This window comes from Parasteatoda tepidariorum, chromosome 3 (genome assembly GCF_043381705.1).
Source record: "Parasteatoda tepidariorum isolate YZ-2023 chromosome 3, CAS_Ptep_4.0, whole genome shotgun sequence".
NCBI lineage: Eukaryota > Metazoa > Arthropoda > Arachnida > Araneae > Theridiidae > Parasteatoda > Parasteatoda tepidariorum.
Window position 1 is genome coordinate 5022516 of NC_092206.1, and position 20288 is coordinate 5042803.

General features: G+C 27.3%; 1 protein-coding gene across 1 annotated transcript; it reads right to left on the minus strand.

The window, feature by feature from the left end:
* Positions 1-250: 250 nt before the first annotated feature.
* LOC107448134 (26S proteasome regulatory subunit 10B) lies at positions 251-19278 on the minus strand (the record flags this gene model as incomplete). The annotated part of the gene is given in 8 exon segments (XM_021147337.3): positions 251-547; positions 4483-4554; positions 4641-4721; positions 6296-6416; positions 9103-9164; positions 12250-12373; positions 14784-14933; positions 19164-19278. Coding segments are annotated over 8 exon segments (844 nt in total), but the record flags the coding sequence as incomplete, so codon positions are not given.
* Between the last annotated feature and the right edge of the window lie 1010 nt (positions 19279-20288).

Below are 20288 nucleotides of genomic sequence, written 5' to 3' on the forward strand. Positions count from 1 at the left end.
TTCTATTAAGTGATACATTAAACAACAATAAACAAATTGAAAGTTTTTTCTTCTGATTTTAAAAAAAATAAGCTATAGCTTTTCATATATGTTTTTTTATAATTTTAAGATTAATTTGTTATTTGAAACTATAAAGTTAAAATGTATCTAAAAATTTGAAAAAAGGGTAGTAACTGATACTTTTCATAATTATACGTAATTTTAATTTCACTTTCTATTAATTGTATTATAAAAACAGGGAAGACAAATATTTATTCCAGTTTAATTTTATTACAGGTATAAGTCGGATGAAATTTTAGTGTTTACTTATACAACACTATTTAATAAATAAAAATATTTTCACAGTAAAATTTATGAGTACTAAATGAAAAAACAGTTTTTTTTAATAAAACCCAGGCGGGTTGGGTTTTTTCAAACCCTGGTTTATTTTAAACAGGTTTATAATCCAATTTAGATTCCAGCTTTTTATTGTCAGCAACCTTGCGAACAGCTTTCATGAAATCTTCTTCCACTACGAATTCTCGATCAGCTCGAATTGCAAACATACCTGCAAAAAAGCAAATGTCATTATTAAATAAAACAAAAAATTACGTTTAAAACTTATTTGCTATATAAAAAATACTGGGCAGTCAAGTAGGTTAGGAAAGGGATCAGAAAATATGAACTAATATGGGTGGTGTGTTTTTTTTTCTTCTTCTTATAAATGATTAGTATTTAATAAAAATATCTGTTGGTTGGCCATGAACAATAATTTTTCATTTCAGCCTTATGTAAGTTTAGTGTGGAAAATCTCACTCTAAATAACCTTATCGAATTTTCACGAACAATCTTAATGCTTCAAAGAAATGACCTTTAATGCTGATTAATTTTTATTATTGCTTTTTCTGAATAAACATGATTTTTTTAGACTGATTTGGATCTCAAGATAGGGGAGTTAGTGATAATCTGTAAAATATGGCCCAATAGGTTAGCCAGGAGAATGGTCAAAAGTTTGGATCACTTATAAATATTTTGCCCTGTCTCAGAAACTAACAAAGCACATAGAAATTTTTTTTTTTTAAATAATTAAGAAAGAATTTTATTCAGAAATTATTCTATGTTAAAAAATAACTTCTACTAATTATTTCATAGGAGTTATAAAAAAAATATTACAATTTTAAGATAAGCATATTTTTATTCAGTTTTAAGCTATGCATTTTTAAATGAAAAAATACAAAATTTGAGTCAAGTTGATTGAATAGATTCCAAGTTATAAAATTTTAGAAAAAATTGCTGTTTGACCAATTTTTTTCAGATTTTATTATTTAAAATTAACAGTTATCCTTCAGTTAAAAATGAAGCAAAAATTTTCAATACTTAAGAAAAAAACAATTAAAATCTGTTTGTTTACAGAGAGCTATGTTCAGGCTGACTAATTGTTTAATTTCGTTTAAAAATGCTTCGATTCATTAAAGAAAACCGAGATATTGTGAAATAAACAATAAAGGACTCAAAACTTTTGACCACTCTCTAGACCTAATGACTGGAACCATATTTTTGAGATACTGGATGCCTCCCCTATTTTAATATTAATAATAAGGCATGTTGATACAGAGTAAGTGCAACTGAAATGAGCTCTTTTGTACCCCTTTGAACGCTACAGGATCATAGGCAGTTTCATTAAGGCCTCTCTCAACTAAAAGGGTCGCCTACACTTAAATTAGCATTATTCAGAACAACTCTTTTTCAATAATTGGTTCTTAGCTCATGAAAATTCAATCAAAAAATATTTAGGTTAATTTTTTTTTTGTTTGTTTGTCAGTCTATATTATAAAATATATTAAAAAGTTTTACTTGTAATTAACAATTTTTTGTAAAATACTATAATGTTTAATAACTATTGTAATTAATACATAACAGTTGGTAGATATAACGGACAGTTATTTATGATGCATCTAAGATAACTAATAGTAACCAGTAGCTTACTGTGGGAAATATTTGTTGTCATTTAGAATTAAGTTCAAAAATGAAGTAGTGTTTTCTTAACATTAAAGACCCATATTTATGAAAATTGAAGGAAAAAAAATAGGGTTTTTTATGAATTTTTAGAAGACAGATTTCGCTCAAATTTTGTATTTTGCCTTGTAAAATTACATACTTAAAAAATTGTATACCTTACAATGCAAAATGTTTTCGACAATTATTAAATAAAATAATAAATATTCATGATAATTTATTTTTTGCATGGAATTATCTTCGGATAAATAAGTTTTATAATTTTATGCAATATTTTTTTTTAATTCACTTAAAAATTTCTTGAGGTATGGCACAATACGCAATATGTGTCCAAGTTTTGGATCACTCTCCTAACCATATTTCCCAAATTGCGGCTACCTCCTATATTTTGAGGCTTGAAAATCCAAATAGGTTGAAAAAAAGTTATGTTTATAAGTACGTTTTTGTGCCTGCAATCAATGACCATATTTAAGGACATTACCTTAAACCATTAAGATCAAGTTCTAGAACGTCAAAATCCAATCATTAGATCAAAAGTTATCCTGCTTCGTCCTCTCCCCCTCTTTTCTTTTTAAGGCGCACTGTACATAAGATTGGTTGATCAACTAAGGTTGATTTTTTATCAGTCCAGTGATAGTTTAAAAAATCCATTTATTAGCCAGATCTTTTACCAACCAACTTTCTTTTTTTTTTTTTAAACATTTTGAATAATTTTTATAGGCTGAACACAATGAAAATCATTAATTCTATATCAGAGTTTCTAAAGACCAGAAACTCTTTAAGACTTCATTGAAATCTTGTTTGGAAAAGTATATTGAAGCAAACAAAGTATATTTTTGTCTAAATAAACAGCTTCAGGAAAAAGATTTGCAGTATTCTGTATTCACTTAAATTTGTAACATTTTATAAGCACCAACCTCCTCAATCTAGTACCTGCCTTGATTGGTTGTTTGTAACTAAATTCAAATGAATGATTCTTCTCTTAATTTTGGTAAATTGTTTAAACGAGCTGCTCAAAATCTATAATCCAAGCATATTGAACCAATAAAAATATCAATCTTCGATCTGTTACATGTGTAGTGTGGTTTGTAAGATTTGAGTATATTATGACTTATGAGCAACTTTTATTGAAAATTATGAAGGACTTTCTAGATGAGCAGAAATTTCAGACTTTTATATTGCTACTCTTCATCCAGTTTTTCAAAGTTAATGGTACTTTTCTTTTAAGAAAATATCTTTATAGAAGATTTTGGTATAAGGTATAACAATCTAAATTCACTCCTCAGTCTATTTTAGATAATTCAAAGATAGTCTTTTTGGGGGGTGTGATACACTGAAAGCAAAATATTTGTGCTTTACAGTGAACTCTCATTTATGTACCGTTGTAAGGGGCCAACAGAAAAAAGCGCATAAGTGAAAAATTTCAAAATTCTAAATGCAACGTAAATTGCAGTGACAATATGGGATATATATGTTTCTGAATATATATGTATGTCTAATAAATATGTTTCTGAAGATTAAATGTATATATTTATACTGTTTTGGTATTTACTATAATTATACAAAGAAAAAATTTAACATACCTAAAGACAATTTAAATTTCTTACAAAATAATCCTTAATACATGTTTTTATTTGTTTTTGCAGACGTATTTCAAAAGCAATTTTTTCCAGTTTATGTAAATGGGATAAGGGAGTTTCAGAAGCAGAATTAAATTGTAATTTTTAAGGAAAGTACTTGACTTCATAATATGCAGCACAATAGGTTGTTTGATTGCTACTTTCACTAAATAGACCACCTCCTTCTATTCAGATAACCTCCAGGATGGTCTGAATAAAGGAGCAGACCACCTCCAAGATGTCCATCTGACTGTAAAAAAGTGTTCATCTTTTGTTCTCCATGTGTCTTTTTTTTCTCCTTTTCTAGGAAACAGCACATGGGAGTAAAATTAACCTCTGGGGCAAGAGGAAGGGTTATTTTCTCAAAAATGAATGGGCTTTCATTGTTGTTGGTGTAACAGATAAGACACCCTATTCAAAGTTGTGGAAAGAATGTCTTTATAGAAACAGCAAAAATTAGAAGGTTACAGGAAAAACAAAAGTGAACTATTCAATAGGATCTAACAACATATTTATCTGTAACAAGGATTGCTTATTTGTTTCAACTTTTAATCTGAAACCTTTTTTTTTTTTTTAAAAAAGAAGAAAATTAAAATGTTAGCCTAAAATTTTGGTGCATAATTGAAAAATTTATTTTTAGAGCAACGCATAAACGAAGGATGATTATCATTATTTTCCTACCTTATGTACTGGGACCCATAAAATTTTTTGTATAAATGAAAAAGGTGCATAAAAGAGGTGGTGCATAAGTGAGAGGTAACTGTATTATCTAAAGATAAAAAAAGGACTAATACATAGCTGTCAACCATGGTGACCTCCATAGTAGTATGTGATCAACCAAAAATCAAATCTAACAGCGTGCACTTACCAGCTTCTGTGCAGACGTTTCTCAAATCAGCACCATTGAAACCATCAGAGAGCTTAACAACTGCCTCCCAGTCTAAAAATACAAAGAGAAGCAAGAGTCAATAATAAAGAAAAATACAAATTTTTATAGAAACCTCTCATTTGATCTTCTATTTTTACCTATTTCTCCATGTTTAGTTATTGGAGCAGCGTGTATCTTACAAATTTCAAGCCGTGCTTGCTCATTAGGTAAGGGAATTTCTGAAATAAAAATTACTTGGTATTAGTATTTCTAAAAGCATTTCTCTTTATTAAAAAAAATTAAATCATTTCTGCAGTTTACAATACAGCAATTGATAGAAATAAATATTCAGTTTGAAAAAAATGTTAGAATCTCTTATTTATTTTAAAATACACATATTTTACAGAAATTTAAACTCTAATTTCTATAAAATGTGAATATAAACTTAAAACTGTGCATAAAATGATCAGTAACTTATGCTTTTAACTATAGTGCAACATTTTTGTGAGACAACAGTTCTAGTTCTTAAAAATTAATGAAGTTATTAATTTTACAGCCAGGTATGAAAAAATATTTTTTTTTTAAAATGTTCATGTCATTTTGTCATACATGTGTGTTTTTTACTAAAAGCCTGAAAATAATTGTGCAAATCATAAACGTTTGATACTAAATTAGTAAAATCATTTATTTAAAGATTTATGATTTAAACACTTATTTTTTTTAAATTTAATCCTTTATTTAAGTTAAAGATTATCAAACAAAATATGGTATTTATTTACTATTTTTATAATTAAATTTAATAATGATGAAAAAAAAATTTGTTGATAATAATTTTTTTAATAAATAAGTTATGTAAACTATGCAATTTTAAAAATTAACATTTAAAATTTGAACAATTTCAAATCTGTTGAATAGTTTCTAAGAAATAAAAAGTCATATATTTAAATTTTTATTTCTCGAAAACTAATTATTCTATTTTTTCCACATTTTGAATTATGTTATACTTTACTAAAGTTTAGACATTGGTTTAACATGAAAAAAATTTGGAAAACATTTTTATGAAAAATTGTAGATATTTTATTATTTTTAAATTAAATTACAAAAATTGATAAATAAATATTAAGATTATTTACTAGGTACTATTTTTATGCAGTTAATATGATTATTTGATTAATACTTTTTAAAACTTTTGAAGAAGAAAAAATCTATAAAAATTGAAAAGAAAAGAAACTTTTTACATTAGAGGATAAAACATCTAAAACAACAATTGAACATAATGAACTTAAATCACGACATTTTATTTCCATAAATGAACTTTTTTCCTTTTTTAACATTTTGTTGACTCAATTAGAAATAGCTGGAAAACAATTGGAAGCCATCTATAATTCAGCTGTCTAAAATTTGTAAAATTAATTTATTAGCAATTATATTTGACTATATTATCATGAAAAATTTCTATAAAAAAAATCAAGAGTTTGCCAGTGTGTCAATCTCTCTCCTTCTCATAACTCTAAAAATATTTGTTATATCAACCTAAAATTTGGACAGAGACTGCAAGGAGAAATTTCAGCCCCTGATCCTAAAATTTGTTTAAAAAAATTTCAATTAGACGATTTGGGAGAGAAATTTGAAAAAAGGAATTCTCTATACTTTTACTTCCAGTTTCTACCATAAAATTTTTATTCTTCATTTATTGCTTTTAGAATTGTTTAAGCAGTAGAAAAAAAAATTACATCAGACTTGCTACAAACAACAAAATTTCGTAAAAGGCTATAATTATTAACCACAATATTTGTTTTAGATAAGAAATTACCAATTTTTCTGTCAAGTCTTCCAGGACGCAGAAGTGCTGGATCTAAAGTATCTGGTCTGTTTGTTGCCATAATTATTTTCACTTGACCAAGAGAGTCAAAGCCATCCATCTGATTTAATAGCTGCAAATGAAAACAATTGGTTTCTTAACACATCAGTCATTGATATTTCATACATTTAAATTTCACGTAAGCACCTATAGTTTATATATGGTAAGAACTTCCCTCGTCACAAAGTCTGAGGTTGCCTGCTGCTATGGAAACAAGAATAGCACTTTTCAGGGAGGGTAGCTTCTCTTGGCCCGCCGTAAGATTTTATTCGGCCCGCGGATAGAATTTTTATTTCTCGATCAGTGGCAAATATAAACAATATACATCCATTTTCTTGTCGACTATGTTTAAAATTATTTCTGTTTTCCATTTTTAACAAAGTACTGATGACATTTTTACTTTCTCTAATTTTGTTCTACAAAACATAAATTGATGGAAATAGTTAGCACAGACAACTTCAATTGGTAAAATGTTGAAAGCAGAAGTTCTTTATAGAACGGCCGTAGACTGGCTCCAACTAGCGCTTGTCTTTCACGAGGAGCTGACTTATGGAATCTAATATAGGTAAATTATATTTCACATTTCGCAGACTGCGCATTTTTTGCTCCAAAGAGCGGACAATCTAACAATCATCTGAAGTAGTTGTTTTAAATATGCCAAAGTTTTACAAATCATTATCAAAAGCTAGTTTCCAAAATTTAATATTTCATGCCCAGAAAATCAGTGTTATGTTTGCTTAATCTTATAAATGTGAACAAGAGTTTTCAACCTTAGAAAAATCATTTCACCATTGTTTAGGATGAACCTTAGAAAAAATCATTTCAGAAGTAGACTAACAGAAAAGCATTAAGCCTTGTTCCTTAAAATAAGCACATCTCGCTTTGAACCTTAAAATAAGGAGCTTTTAAAAATGAAATCGCAATTTCCTCCATCTCACTAAATATTTAAATTAAAACTTGTAAATCACTTTTTTATTTTTTCTAAATTTTGAAGTTTTTACTTGGATTGCCAAACATTTTTTTTCTTGATTTTTGGCCCTCGACCAAAAAAGTTTGCCCATCCCTGGTCTAGGCCATAGTCGTTACCATAGTCTTACGAATGGCTAGGGGAGTTCTTATAAAAACAACAGTAACTAGGGGGGAGATGGATTATGAGCAAATTTTTTTAAAAAGTTAGAGAGCAAAATAAAAAATCTATTCAAAAAAAGTTACTTGTGCAAAAATTTGACCTTGGAATAAATGTTGAATTCAAAGAAATCAAAAAAAAAATGTCTTCTAGGAGTTTCAGCAGTTTTTAAACCAAAAATGAAAACTCAAAAGATTCTAAAAAGAATTCTACTCAAAATGAAGATAAAATAAGATAATATAATTTCCTTTTTTTCGAAGTTCCTTTTTATTAGAATTTAACCTTAAAATTAAGTTTTCTACGGTAAGTCAAAGCAGGTGACTTTCTCATTGTAGCATTGTTAGGGGTTTGTAGTAGGGAAGAGTAGTCCAACAACAGCAAAAGAAGAAAAAAAAAGTTTTCATATTTGCACAGCCACATAAATTATAAAAATTGCAAGCATAATAGTATTCTGTAGAGAAAGGACATAGCACACACAAACTATTTTCATAAAAGGTGATAATGCAAATGACAGTTAATGCACTGATATTTTGCTTTAAAGATACTTTTAACTATAACAATTACTAATTTAAAGTAACAGAAACGTTCTGTTTACAGAAAAAAGTATAAAATAAAAATTTTTAATTGTAAAATGAAATTTTTTTAAATTTCAATATTACAGGCAATATTCTCCCATTTTGTAAGCGGAGAAATGCACTAATGATTTCCTCTTTTGAGTTTTGTAAATCATTACACAAATTAAAATTCGTAAATAAATAAAAAAATTGTACATAACTTAAAAGTCAAAAAATCCGTGCAGTTAACTCCCAAAATAAAGATCCCGAATCAAGCGAATAGGACAATTAGTGAATGTAAAATATGGTTTTCTTTAAAGAAAACAAAAGTAAAAGAAAGAACACCATTTCTAGAACGAACTATCTTTTAAACTCTTGCGATTTCTGAATTTTTATTTTATATTCTTAATTTGAAACTCTAGCTGAAGTCAGTCATTACTGACTTTTTTTTAAAAATCTCAAATGAGAATAGAAAAATCATGATTATTTCTTTCCTCTCTGATGCGCAAGAAAGACATCTTAAAAAAAAATTGAGCAGAAATTTTTTTTTCGAAAAATTTTTCCCTTCCAAAATGAAAAATCCTTCTGCGAAAATTATGTAACGTTCTACGACAACGTCGCCGTGTCTGCAGTATTTGTAGTTTCATTAAACCACAGTGTGAAGAAAGATTTATCTATATGAATAGAAACTTGTCTTTTAAACTATGGCCCTACCACTTCTGTTACCAAATAACTAAGCATTGTTTATTCTGAAAGATAGTGTAGAGGAATTTGCAAAGCGGAGAAGAATATAAATAATTAAAATACAATAAATAAAACAATAATACTAAACAAAATAAACTTCGTTAAACCAAAACACTATATTTTTAGTTTTGTTGATAAAATTTAGTTCATACTTTGAATTAGTTAAAAATTTTGCTCTTGTATTGGATAGCTGGTTAGATTAGTAAGACAAAAACAAATAGATCAAAACAGCTAGATTATCTTAAGTTCTGTTGATTGCTCTACTAGAGATACAAAAATATTATTGCAATTTTAAATCTCTGGTTAATTGTTTGATATCAAAACTTATAACTTACTTCCATTAAAGTTCTTTGAATTTCTCTATCGGCAGAAGTGCCTTCAGAAAATCTTCGCCCACCTGAAAAGTCATACAATATAAAAAATAAATTATACCACAACGATTTATATGCTAGTTCAGTCACAAGTCTTATTGGATAAGGAAATCACATAAAAACAAAAATAGTCCAGTTATTCAGCAACATGAAAATAGTAATAATTCATTCTGTTCATTTGTATAGATTTAAATCTTAAAATAGATTTAGTTTTTTTTTTTTTTTTTTGCATGTATTTGCTACCATTTTGTTAAATACCATTTTCAGGGACAGCTGCCAAAATTTTCAGAAAATAGGAGGATTTAAAAAAAAGAAAGGAATGTTGAAAAACAAATAGATCATGAATATCAATTTAAATCAGCCAAAATAAATTTTAAAGTAATTAAAAGTAAAATTTCAAAAAAGATCAAAAATTCTTTAAGTGAGAAAGATATTTTACTTTCATTGAAGCTTTAACAATATAATTATGATACATAAGTAGTATAATATACAATTTGTATAAACAATATATTTATATAAAATTGAGATAAGAAATTTATCAAAAAAATTGTTTTTGCCAAATTTTGCATTTTATAAATAAAATATTTTTATACAAAAAACTATTATTTTACAGAATTTAAAAATACATTTGTTTCATGTATAATTTTTTTTAAAGAAAGAGTAATTTTAGCTAGGAAATTTTCTTATGTTAAAAAAAAAAAAATTTAGATTTTATTTAATGTTCTATCATATTTTTTTATACATATATATATATGTCATTGAACAGCCTCCCCAATTTTGGGTTTACGCCTACTAATGTTCAACTCGTAGTCTTGTAATTTTGAACCAATTCAGAAGACCAGGAAACATAGAGGACTTTGTGACTTGACAGATTTAACGTGCATCAGTCACCTTTTACTACGTGGGGAGTCTTCGGCCGGCAGGGATCGAACACACAAACTCTTAAACTTACAATACAAATATTATTAACCCTGTGGCAGAATTTTTTCTGATTACTGCAAGATACTTTTATTAAAGATATACAAGAAATAATTTAAAGTAATAGAGACATAACAGTTTAATAATTATTAATTTATTTTAATTAATTATAATTATATTAAGTAATATTTCTGTAAGTGTTTATTCTCAAATCTGTTTATAAATTATTTCCTAAAGTTTGATTGCTACTTCAAAGGAGTAGAAAATTGCTAAAATTCTCATACGAGTTATTGCAAATTAGAAAATATGTAAAAGTTCATGGTTTGTTTCAAATTCATTGTTTGTTTCACAATAATTTTAAAACTAACAAAACCTTTATCACACAAAATATTGACAGAGTATAAAAACTACACTTCCTCCTTTGGCTGCAACCAGCAGTTATGAATTTGGATAAATTGTACTATTTTTGAAAGGGATGGGGGGGGGGGACATAATCCTCTTAGTTACAAGGAGNAAAAAAAAAAAAAATTAGATTTTATTTAATGTTCTATCATATTTTTTTATACATATATATATCTGTTCTTGAACAGCCTCCCCAATTTCGGGTTTACGACTACAAATGTTCAACTCGTAGTCTTGTAATTTTGAACCAATCCAGAAGACCAGGAAACATAGAGGACTTTGTGACTTGACAGATTTAACGTGCATCAGTCACCATTTACTAAGCCGGGAGTCTTCGGCCGGCAGGGATCGAACCCACAAACTCTTAAACTTACAATACAATTATTAACCCTGTGGCAGAATTTTTTCTGATTACTGCAAGATACTTTTGTTAAAGATATACAAGAAATAACTTAAAGTAATAGAGACATAACAGTTTAATAATTATTAATTTATTTTAATTAATTATAATTATATTAAGTAATATTTCTGTAAGTGTTTATTCTCAAATATGTTTATAAATTATTTCCTAAAGTTTGATTGCTACTTCAAAGGAGTAGAAAATTGCTAAAATTCTCATACGAGTTATTGCAAATTAGAAAATATGTAAAAGTTCATGGTTTGTTTCAAATTCATTGTTTGTTTCACAATAATTTTAAAACTAACAAAACCTTTATCACACAAAATATTGACAGAGTATAAAAACTACACTTCCTCCTTTGGCTGCAACCAGCAGTTATGAATTTGGATAAATTGTACTATTTTTGAAAGGGATGGGGGGGGGGACATAATCCTCTTAGTTACAAGGAGCATATAAAAATAAAAATATAACTTATACAGTTTTACATGTCAAGTTTGGAAAATTATTTCCATACCTGCCAACATTGGAAAAATAAGATAACAGAGATTTTACTAGCAACATTTTTTAAGCAACGAGTAAAGTTTTGATTCATCATTCATAATCAAAAAGAGACATTCAAAATTGGAAATAATATAAGAACTTACATTTAGAGAAGTAAAAAAATGCATATAAATCAAAACAAAAACCAACAATCTAAAGAAGACTTTTTTTAAAAGCATTATTTAAAATTACTTAACTTATTTTATTTTATAACCATCGTTGAACAGCCAACCCAATTTAGGGTTTGCGACTGATGTTTAACTCCATAGCCTTGTAATTTTGAACCCAACCTGGAAGACAAGGGAACTTCTGGATTAAATATTGGGAGAAATTTGTCTTCATGGAGGAATTTTCGATGGAACTAAGCCATATTTGCGTTACATGGAGAGTAAAACACAAAGACCTCCGGCAAGGGGACTCTAACCCATGATACGTCTACCACTGAGAATATTTTACGTCAGCATTGTGTGCGGTGTGAGCCGGGTGCAGAATTCGTATAGACCAGTCATTGCTGGGATTGGAACCCGGTTCACCTCATTGGGAAGCAAACGCTCTATCCTCGGAGCCACCACTCAACATACTGCAGTACTGATATTAGCACCATCCGTTGAGGAATAAGAGAAGAATTTTTGCCATCAGTGGATATTTTAGCACAATTTTTTTTAAAATTTCCTTCAACGAATACGGAGAAATTTGAAAATGTACGTGTAAACAGATGATAGTCGTAAAATACAGGAATCTTTGTTGAAAAACAGGAGACTTGGCAGGTATGTATTGAAAACATGCAATAGTCTACATACATTAGAGAAAGATTTATTAAAAATGGAAAGAATACATAGAAGGATACTTGCCAATAGCATCAATTTCATCCATAAATATTACACAAGGCTGGTGATCTCTAGCATAGTTGAACATTTCTCTAATCAATCGAGCACTTTCTCCAATATATTTATCAACTATTGCACTTGACACAACCTAAAGAAAACACAAAAGAAAAGCTTTTCTATCATACTGATAATTTACAAATTAATACTGATAATTTAATTTGAAAGACAATTTACAAATATTACATTTGTTGCTAAAAACTGCTTTTAATCATCTTGAAAGGAAGCTTTTTCATTTAAGTAAATGCCGAAGAAAAAGTACACATTGGATCCAACTTTATTTAATAAAATTTTATGGGTATTGATATTTTTCTACTACATGTTAATAAAAATGGTAATAAATCAGTATTTTAACCAAAATAATTAAGGCATAATTTTTCAGGAAAGGTAGATATAAATTTAAATTATTGATTTTATGTAAACAGATGTTAAATTACCCTTTGCACAAAGTGGCGTCGATTGCGGACCGTACTTCAATTTTTTATTCATATTTCCTTTCAACATTTTTTAAGAAATAATATGCCTAATATATGTTAGTAACCATTTTTTTATAATTAGGAGAAATATCATTAGGCATACTAAAAAAAGTTGAATAGACAGATAACAAAACACAAATTGGGAAGGAGTTCATTATTGATCCCTTTCTCAATTCATGTCAAAAAACGCACATCACTTGTTTCCATGTGGGGTCTATTTTCCACCCAGTGTAAAAACAAAAGAGATACAAGCGAAGAAAGCTCTACATTTTAAAACATTTTTTGGCTACAATATATCAGAATAGCTAAAAATATGGTTAGTAACACATCACATAGAGAAATTGAGAAAAAAAAAATTTCTAAGGAGCTCTGAATCGAAAATTGAAGTGGAGTTTATAATGGACGATACAAGATTAAATACAGTAAAACCTCATAGCAACAATGTTTAGGTAACTAGATAAAGATTTTACGACCCCTAAACAAATTTTTATGACCTTTTCTTTTTGACATTTTGCTCGTATATTTTTTACTAATATTTCTTTATATAAATTAATAAAATTAGCCCTATGCTTATAGGGCTTATGAATTANTATATATATATATATATATATATATATATATTATTGAAATGCATTTTTCAACATAAAAAAGAGCTACTTTTTTTACGGACTCAAAATACTAAAAAGACTGAGCATTGCTGTATATCTAAAATGTCTGAAGGGGCAAAAAAATCAAGTTTTGTATTGTTATTTTCATGTGCACTACAACTTTCTATAAGGCAATTTGAGAGATTTCAATTATTATCATAAACAGCTTTAAATTCCTTTAACTTTTCTCATAATAAAGAGACGTTATTAGAAAATTCGAAAAAGTATAATCCCAGATTATAATATATTTTCCTTCTAAAAAATTTACATAAAAATACATTATACTGCTCAGTATTGCAAATTTAAGCTTTAATATTGTAGTCTGTGTTAATATTTAGTTTGTAAGACATAACAAACAGCTTCAATTTTTCTTTCCAACAGTTTAATCTTTGCTGACTGCGGGTTAAAACTCACACAGAACATTCCATTTAATTTAAATTAGTATTTTCATTCTTATTGTTTTTCAAATTAGTCTGTACGTCAATCCCTTTCTACTATTAAATTTTGAAAATTTCATTTTCTTCCACCCATCTCCTTTTATTTCAGACATTTTCTGGCTTTTTGTTCGACTTTCCTATAATGGAACATTAAGATTTTTTTTAAAAAATGAGAATTCATTATAAATTTCAACTCTTTCTGTTTTTCAATTAGTTTAAAAAATTTAAGTTTCTTCTACTTGTTTTAAGTTTTATTAGAAACCTTCTTAGCAATTAAATATTCCTAAAGCGCTATTGTTTCAACTTGCTTTAATCAAGGTCCATTTAGGGTTTGTGGAAAATACAGCCCTTTGGATAAAAAAATTTACAATCTACGTGCACTTCAAAAACCTCGAGCGCTGGATGTCTAAAAGTTAAAGATATTTTAGGTTTAAATCACGAAAAGTAAGAAAAAAGGTATGGTGTAAGCATAAATCAAACTGATAAAACATAATTTATACCATTTCCAGTTTTTTTTTTTTTTTTTTGCCGTTTTCTCATGATTATCCAAATTTTGATATTATTAATATGTTATCATAACACTCAAATTTCCACACAGTAAGAATAAATCTCACACTATTGTCATATAATATCTTTGGCACAAGCTTTTTCAAATAATTTAAAAAACAAGTCTGTGGTCAAAGTTAAACCAGCAAAATGATTTTCTGAATAACAAAATGATTTGTGGATCTAAATCTATATCAATCGAATAAAAAAAATTGGTATCCTTTGTTTGAATAAATTGTAATTTATAAAATTACTTAATGCTATGAAGCAATGATGGTAATTGGAAAGCAGAATTAAGCACAAGTGAAACTCACCAGTATATATATGCATACACATATAATAAAAAAAAAGAAACAGAAACATAGCCAGCTAAAGAATAAAATGCACTATCTTACCTTCAAGAAATTAGCTTCAATCTGACTGGCTACAGCTCTTGCTAAGAGAGTCTTCCCTGTGCCAGGGGGACCGTAAAGGAGACATCCCTTTGGTGGGGTGATGCCAACTCTTTGGAACAATTCAGGATTAAGCAATGGCAATTCAATAACCTAGGTACAAAATAATGTCATCCTTACATCTACAATTTAAATCACTTAACTTCAGAATAGCCACATACAGGATAAAAAAACAAAATTAAGAACTTAGACACAAATTCAAATATTTTTAGATGCAACTTAATTTTCAAAAATAATTTTCAAAATTATTTTTAGATGCAACTTAATTTTCCAGTGGCACCATTGCCAGTTTTAAGCCTAATCTATGGGAGTAGTTTTTTCACTTTTTTTCAATAACTTAGAGCCTGACTGCTAATATTTTATACTAATGAATAGATAACACGCGAACTGAGCACCCTAATGCTACAAATTATTTTTAAATGCAACTAATAATTTTTAAAACAAATTTGAATGTGTTTTTAAAGCATTTATCACAGGGTTTAAGCTGAGTCTAAAAATTCATTAGCAAAAAAGCTAAAATCTGAAAAAAAGTTTTAGCAAAATGCTAAAATGCCATTAGGCTTATAAAATTACTTTATATCAAACAAGTACTGTAAGTTATCTGACAAAGAATAGCTTAATGTACAAGAATATCAAAAAGAATACCTATAACAAAAATCATTNGTAAAGGAGACATCCCTTTGGTGGGGTGATGCCAACTCTTTGGAACAATTCAGGATTAAGCAATGGCAATTCAATAACCTAGGTACAAAATAATTTCATCCTTACATCTACAATTTAAATCACTTAACTGCAGAACAGCCATGTACAGGATAAAAAAAATACAAAAAAGAACTTAGACATGGTTAAAATTCAAATATTTATAGATGCAACTTAATTTTCAAAATTTTTTTTGTTGAAGCCAGCGGCACCATTGCCAATTTTAAGCCTAATCTATGGGAGTAGTTTTTTCACTTTTTTTCAATAACTTAGAGCCTGACTGCTAATATTTTATACTTATGAATAGATAACATGCGAACTGAGCACCCTAATGATACAAATTATTTTTAAATGCAACTAATATTTTTTAAAACAAATTTGAATGTGTTTTTAAAGCATTTATCACGATGTTTAGGAAGTTAATTTTTAAGTTACATTCACATTTTTTTTTCTAACAAAAAAACATAAGTATGCAACTAATTTCTATTGTCAACAATATGGAAATATATAAAAGGAAATAGTGTTAAAAAATGTTTTTTTCCTACGGTATAAAAAAAAATTTCTGCTCTAAAATGTTCTTTCAATTCCCTTTTTTGTTCACATGTGGAAATCACCGAACTGTGAACAGTGGAGCAACAATGAATTTTCATGAATGGTGTAAATAAATGAATGATCTCTTTTCTAAGGGTGGATTTTAATGATCGCCAAAAAATAGAACAAGATCTGAGTAATGTTTAACCTTTTTGAGTGATAGAGCTTAAATAAATTAAATATGAAAGCCATAGTTCAATCATTATGAAAAAATCAATTTTAGTGCTGAAATTCTTTCAAAAGGGACTTCTTGGCACTACAGCCCAGAGAAGGCCTAGGCCATCCCAACATACTCCTTTTATCAAAGCCTCTGGATACATGTTGTTCTAAGCATGTTAAGTCAATTTAAATGTTTTAATTATTTTTTTTTTAAATTATTCAAAAAAAAAGATAATAATTTTAATTAAATGGATTTTATATGAATTTAATTTGATTTACTAATTTTAGTTTTTTCATTAAAGCAACTAATGGTTTTTGCATAAAATAACTTAAAATTATAAAGAAATTGTAATATTATTTTTTTTTAGTTGAGGATTTCTTATTTTATTTTTTAAAAAGTAAAAAACTGAACTAGGTAAATTGTTGAAAGAAAAAATTAAAAGGCAATGCTTTTAATAAAAAAAGAGATAAAAGAAAAAGTTTAAAAAATAAAACACCTAGTATCACACAATATATTTTAAATAAAAGTCGCTGTCATACCTGTTCAAAGAAATTTTCACCGTATGCGATTCTCATTGTCATTAACTCAAAACCATTCGGTAAAACATACATTACCAAGTATTTCGATGAAAATAATTTTTAAATGATGAAGGTGTATAAAAAAGATGCAACAAAAAAATTTTACCATAGTCTCTGATCAATGTGATCACTTAGAGACGCAATGATTTTGATAAAATTAACAAACTGATAACAATTTAAGAAACACAGATTTAGATATTTTTACCAATTTAAGCCACACATACTGAGTATGAAAAAAGACAACCAAAAAAAAAGAAGACAATCTTGCTTTATATTCATGTCTGTATAATTGCCAGTAAAATACAAAAATCATACAAAATTTCAACAAAAAAAAATTGCTAATTGTCTCAATTATAAATATATGCAGCATAATGCTCCGTTAAGTAGAGCATCACATTTTTTACCAATAGATATTTCTCAGCTTGATTTTTGAAAAAATGAATAAATACTAACATTAAACTATGTAATGAACACAAAAAGCAATAATTTTAACACACAGGTGAAAAAAGAAAATTTGGATCAAGTGATTTTGATATCAATAAGCGATAAAATTAACCAATGATCGTGAAAAGGAGACTACTGTATACGCTAAATTATGATTGCTCATAATACTGCAGTAAATAAGACATAAAATGTATAAATGCTAGTAATTACTAATAATTACTAATATATATAATTAATATATATATAATATATATATAATTAATATTACTAGCATTAATAATGCTAGTAATTACTAATTATTAATAAAATCTAAAATACTATAAATATACATAAATAATAAGTAGTAAATATAATTGAATTTATAACAATAAAAAGCATTTATACAANGCTTAAATAAATTAAATATGAAAGCCATAGTTCAATCATTATGAAAAAATCAATTTCAGTGCTGAAATTCTTTCAAAACAGACTTCTTGGCACTACAGTTCAGAGATGGCCTAGGCCATCCCAACATATTCTTCCATCAAAGCCTCTGGATACATGTTGCCTCCATGTTACATGTTACATACCTGGATGCATGTTGTTCTAAGCATGTTAAGACAATTTAAATGTTTTAGGATCCATTATTGCTTTTCTAAAAAAAAATTTATTCAAAAAAAAAAAAAAGATAATAATTTTAATTAAATGGATTTTATATGAATTTAATTTGATTTACTAATTTTAGTTTTTCATTAAAGCAACTAATGGTTTTTGCATAAAATAAATTGTAAGATTATTTTATTTTTTCAGTTTAAGAATTTTTATTTTATTTTTTAAAAAGTAAAAAACTGAACTAGGTAAATTGTTGAAAGAAAAAATTAAAAGGCAATGCTTTTAATAAAAAAAGAGATAAAAGAAAAAGTTTAAAAAATAAAAAACCTAGTATCTCACAATATATTTAAAAAAAAGTTACTGTCGCTGTCATCCCTGTTTAAAGAAATTTTCACCGAACATGATTCTCATTGTCATTAACTCAAAAACCATTCGGTAAAACATACATTACCAAGTATTTCCTTGAATATAATTTTAAAATGAAATGATGGTGTATAAAAAAGATGCAACAAAAGGATTTTACTGTAGTCTCTGCTCAATGTGATCACTTAGAGACGCAATGATTTTGATAAAATTAACATTTTAAAAGAAACACAGAATTAGATACTTTAACTAATTTAAGCCACACATACTGAGTATGAAAAAAGACAAAAAAAAAAAAAGAAGACAATCTTGCTTTATATTCATGTCTGTATAATTGCCAGNAAAAAAAAAAAAAAAAAAAAAAAAAAAAGAAGAAGAAGACAATCTTGCTTTATATTTATGTCTGTATAATTGCCAGTAAAATACAAAAATCATACAAAATTTGAACAAAAAAAATTGCTAATTGTCTGGATTATAAATATATGCAGCATAAATGCTCCGTTAACTAGAGCATCACATTCTTTACCAATAGATATTTCTCAGCTTGATTTTTGAAAAAATGAATAAATACTAACATTAAACTATGTAATGAACACAAAATGCAATAATTTTAACACACAGGTGAAAAAATTTTTTTTTGGATCAAGTGATTTTGATATCAATAAGCGATTAATAAAATTAACCAATGATCGTGAAAAGGAGACTACTGTATATGCTAAATTATGATTGCTTATAATACTCCAGTAATTAAGACATAAAATGTATAAATGTTAGTAATTAAGATATAAAATCTAAAATACTATAAATATACATAAATAATAAGTAGTAAATATAATTGAATTTATAACAATAAAAAGTATTTATACAAATCTTATCTATGTGTAAAATAAATTTTACTTCTCTTAATTCTCGAATTTGTTCACCAAGACCACCAATCATGGAGTAAGTTATATCACCAGGATCTTCATGTGACATGTTATAAACCAAAGGATCCACTTCTCTTGGAAGGTACCTACAACATACATTTTACAATCACTCAATTCAGGATTAAATAAAAACTTATTTATATTAATTGGACATGGTATTATTGTATCAGTTTCAATTTAAATATTTAAAAAAATTATTATTATTCTTTAATTTTGTAGCTACAGTAAGGTGGACCTCAGCTATAAGTAATTTTCTAAAAGTAAGAATTTTGGCTGTCCTACCCCCTAATCTTGTTCCAACCAACAACAAAAAATCAGACAGCACAAAATTTCACTTGAATCGAGCAATTCCAAAGCAAAACTCAATCACCTTAAACTTCAAACACTTATTGTAAAATTTTAAATTATTACGCTTTTTCAAGAACATAATAATTTTTACAACAGATTCACAATAAATAGTTTATATAGAATGAAAATTAGCAAAAAAATTAATACAGTAGGGAACCGATTATCCGGAACGATCGGGACCATCGATATTCCGGATAACTGATTTTTCCGGTCTTCTGAATCGCTGCAAAAAGCAGTTTTTTTAATAGTTAAACCCAACTAATAAAAAAAATTTTTTTTAAATAATCTTAAAAAGAAAAAAAGATGAAGCAATACACTAATGATTATTTCCAAAATGATGGTAAGGTAAACATCTTTCAAAAAAGAACGAAAAATCCTAAAATCTTATGAGGAAAAAAAATTTTTTTTTTTAAATGACGGGAAAACTAATCAAATTTCGTTCCGGTTTTTTGGTTTTCCGGATTTCTGATTTCCGGATAACGGGATCTGTACTGTAGTATGTTTTTTTAAAAGTGGATTTAGTAGCAATTGAGTATCGTTGACTATCTTCAGCAAGAATCTTTTCAATACATTTTTATCTTCTGAGAAAATATTGTACTCTTTCATTAGTTTTTTGCAACATTGTTTACAACTGCAACTCAAGTTTTTTTCTTTCCACATTTGCAGTATTATGTAGTTCATCTTGTAGTGTTCCAATATTGTGAAGGAAATTTTTAAAGGCAGAAAATCTTACAAAAGATTTTGAAGC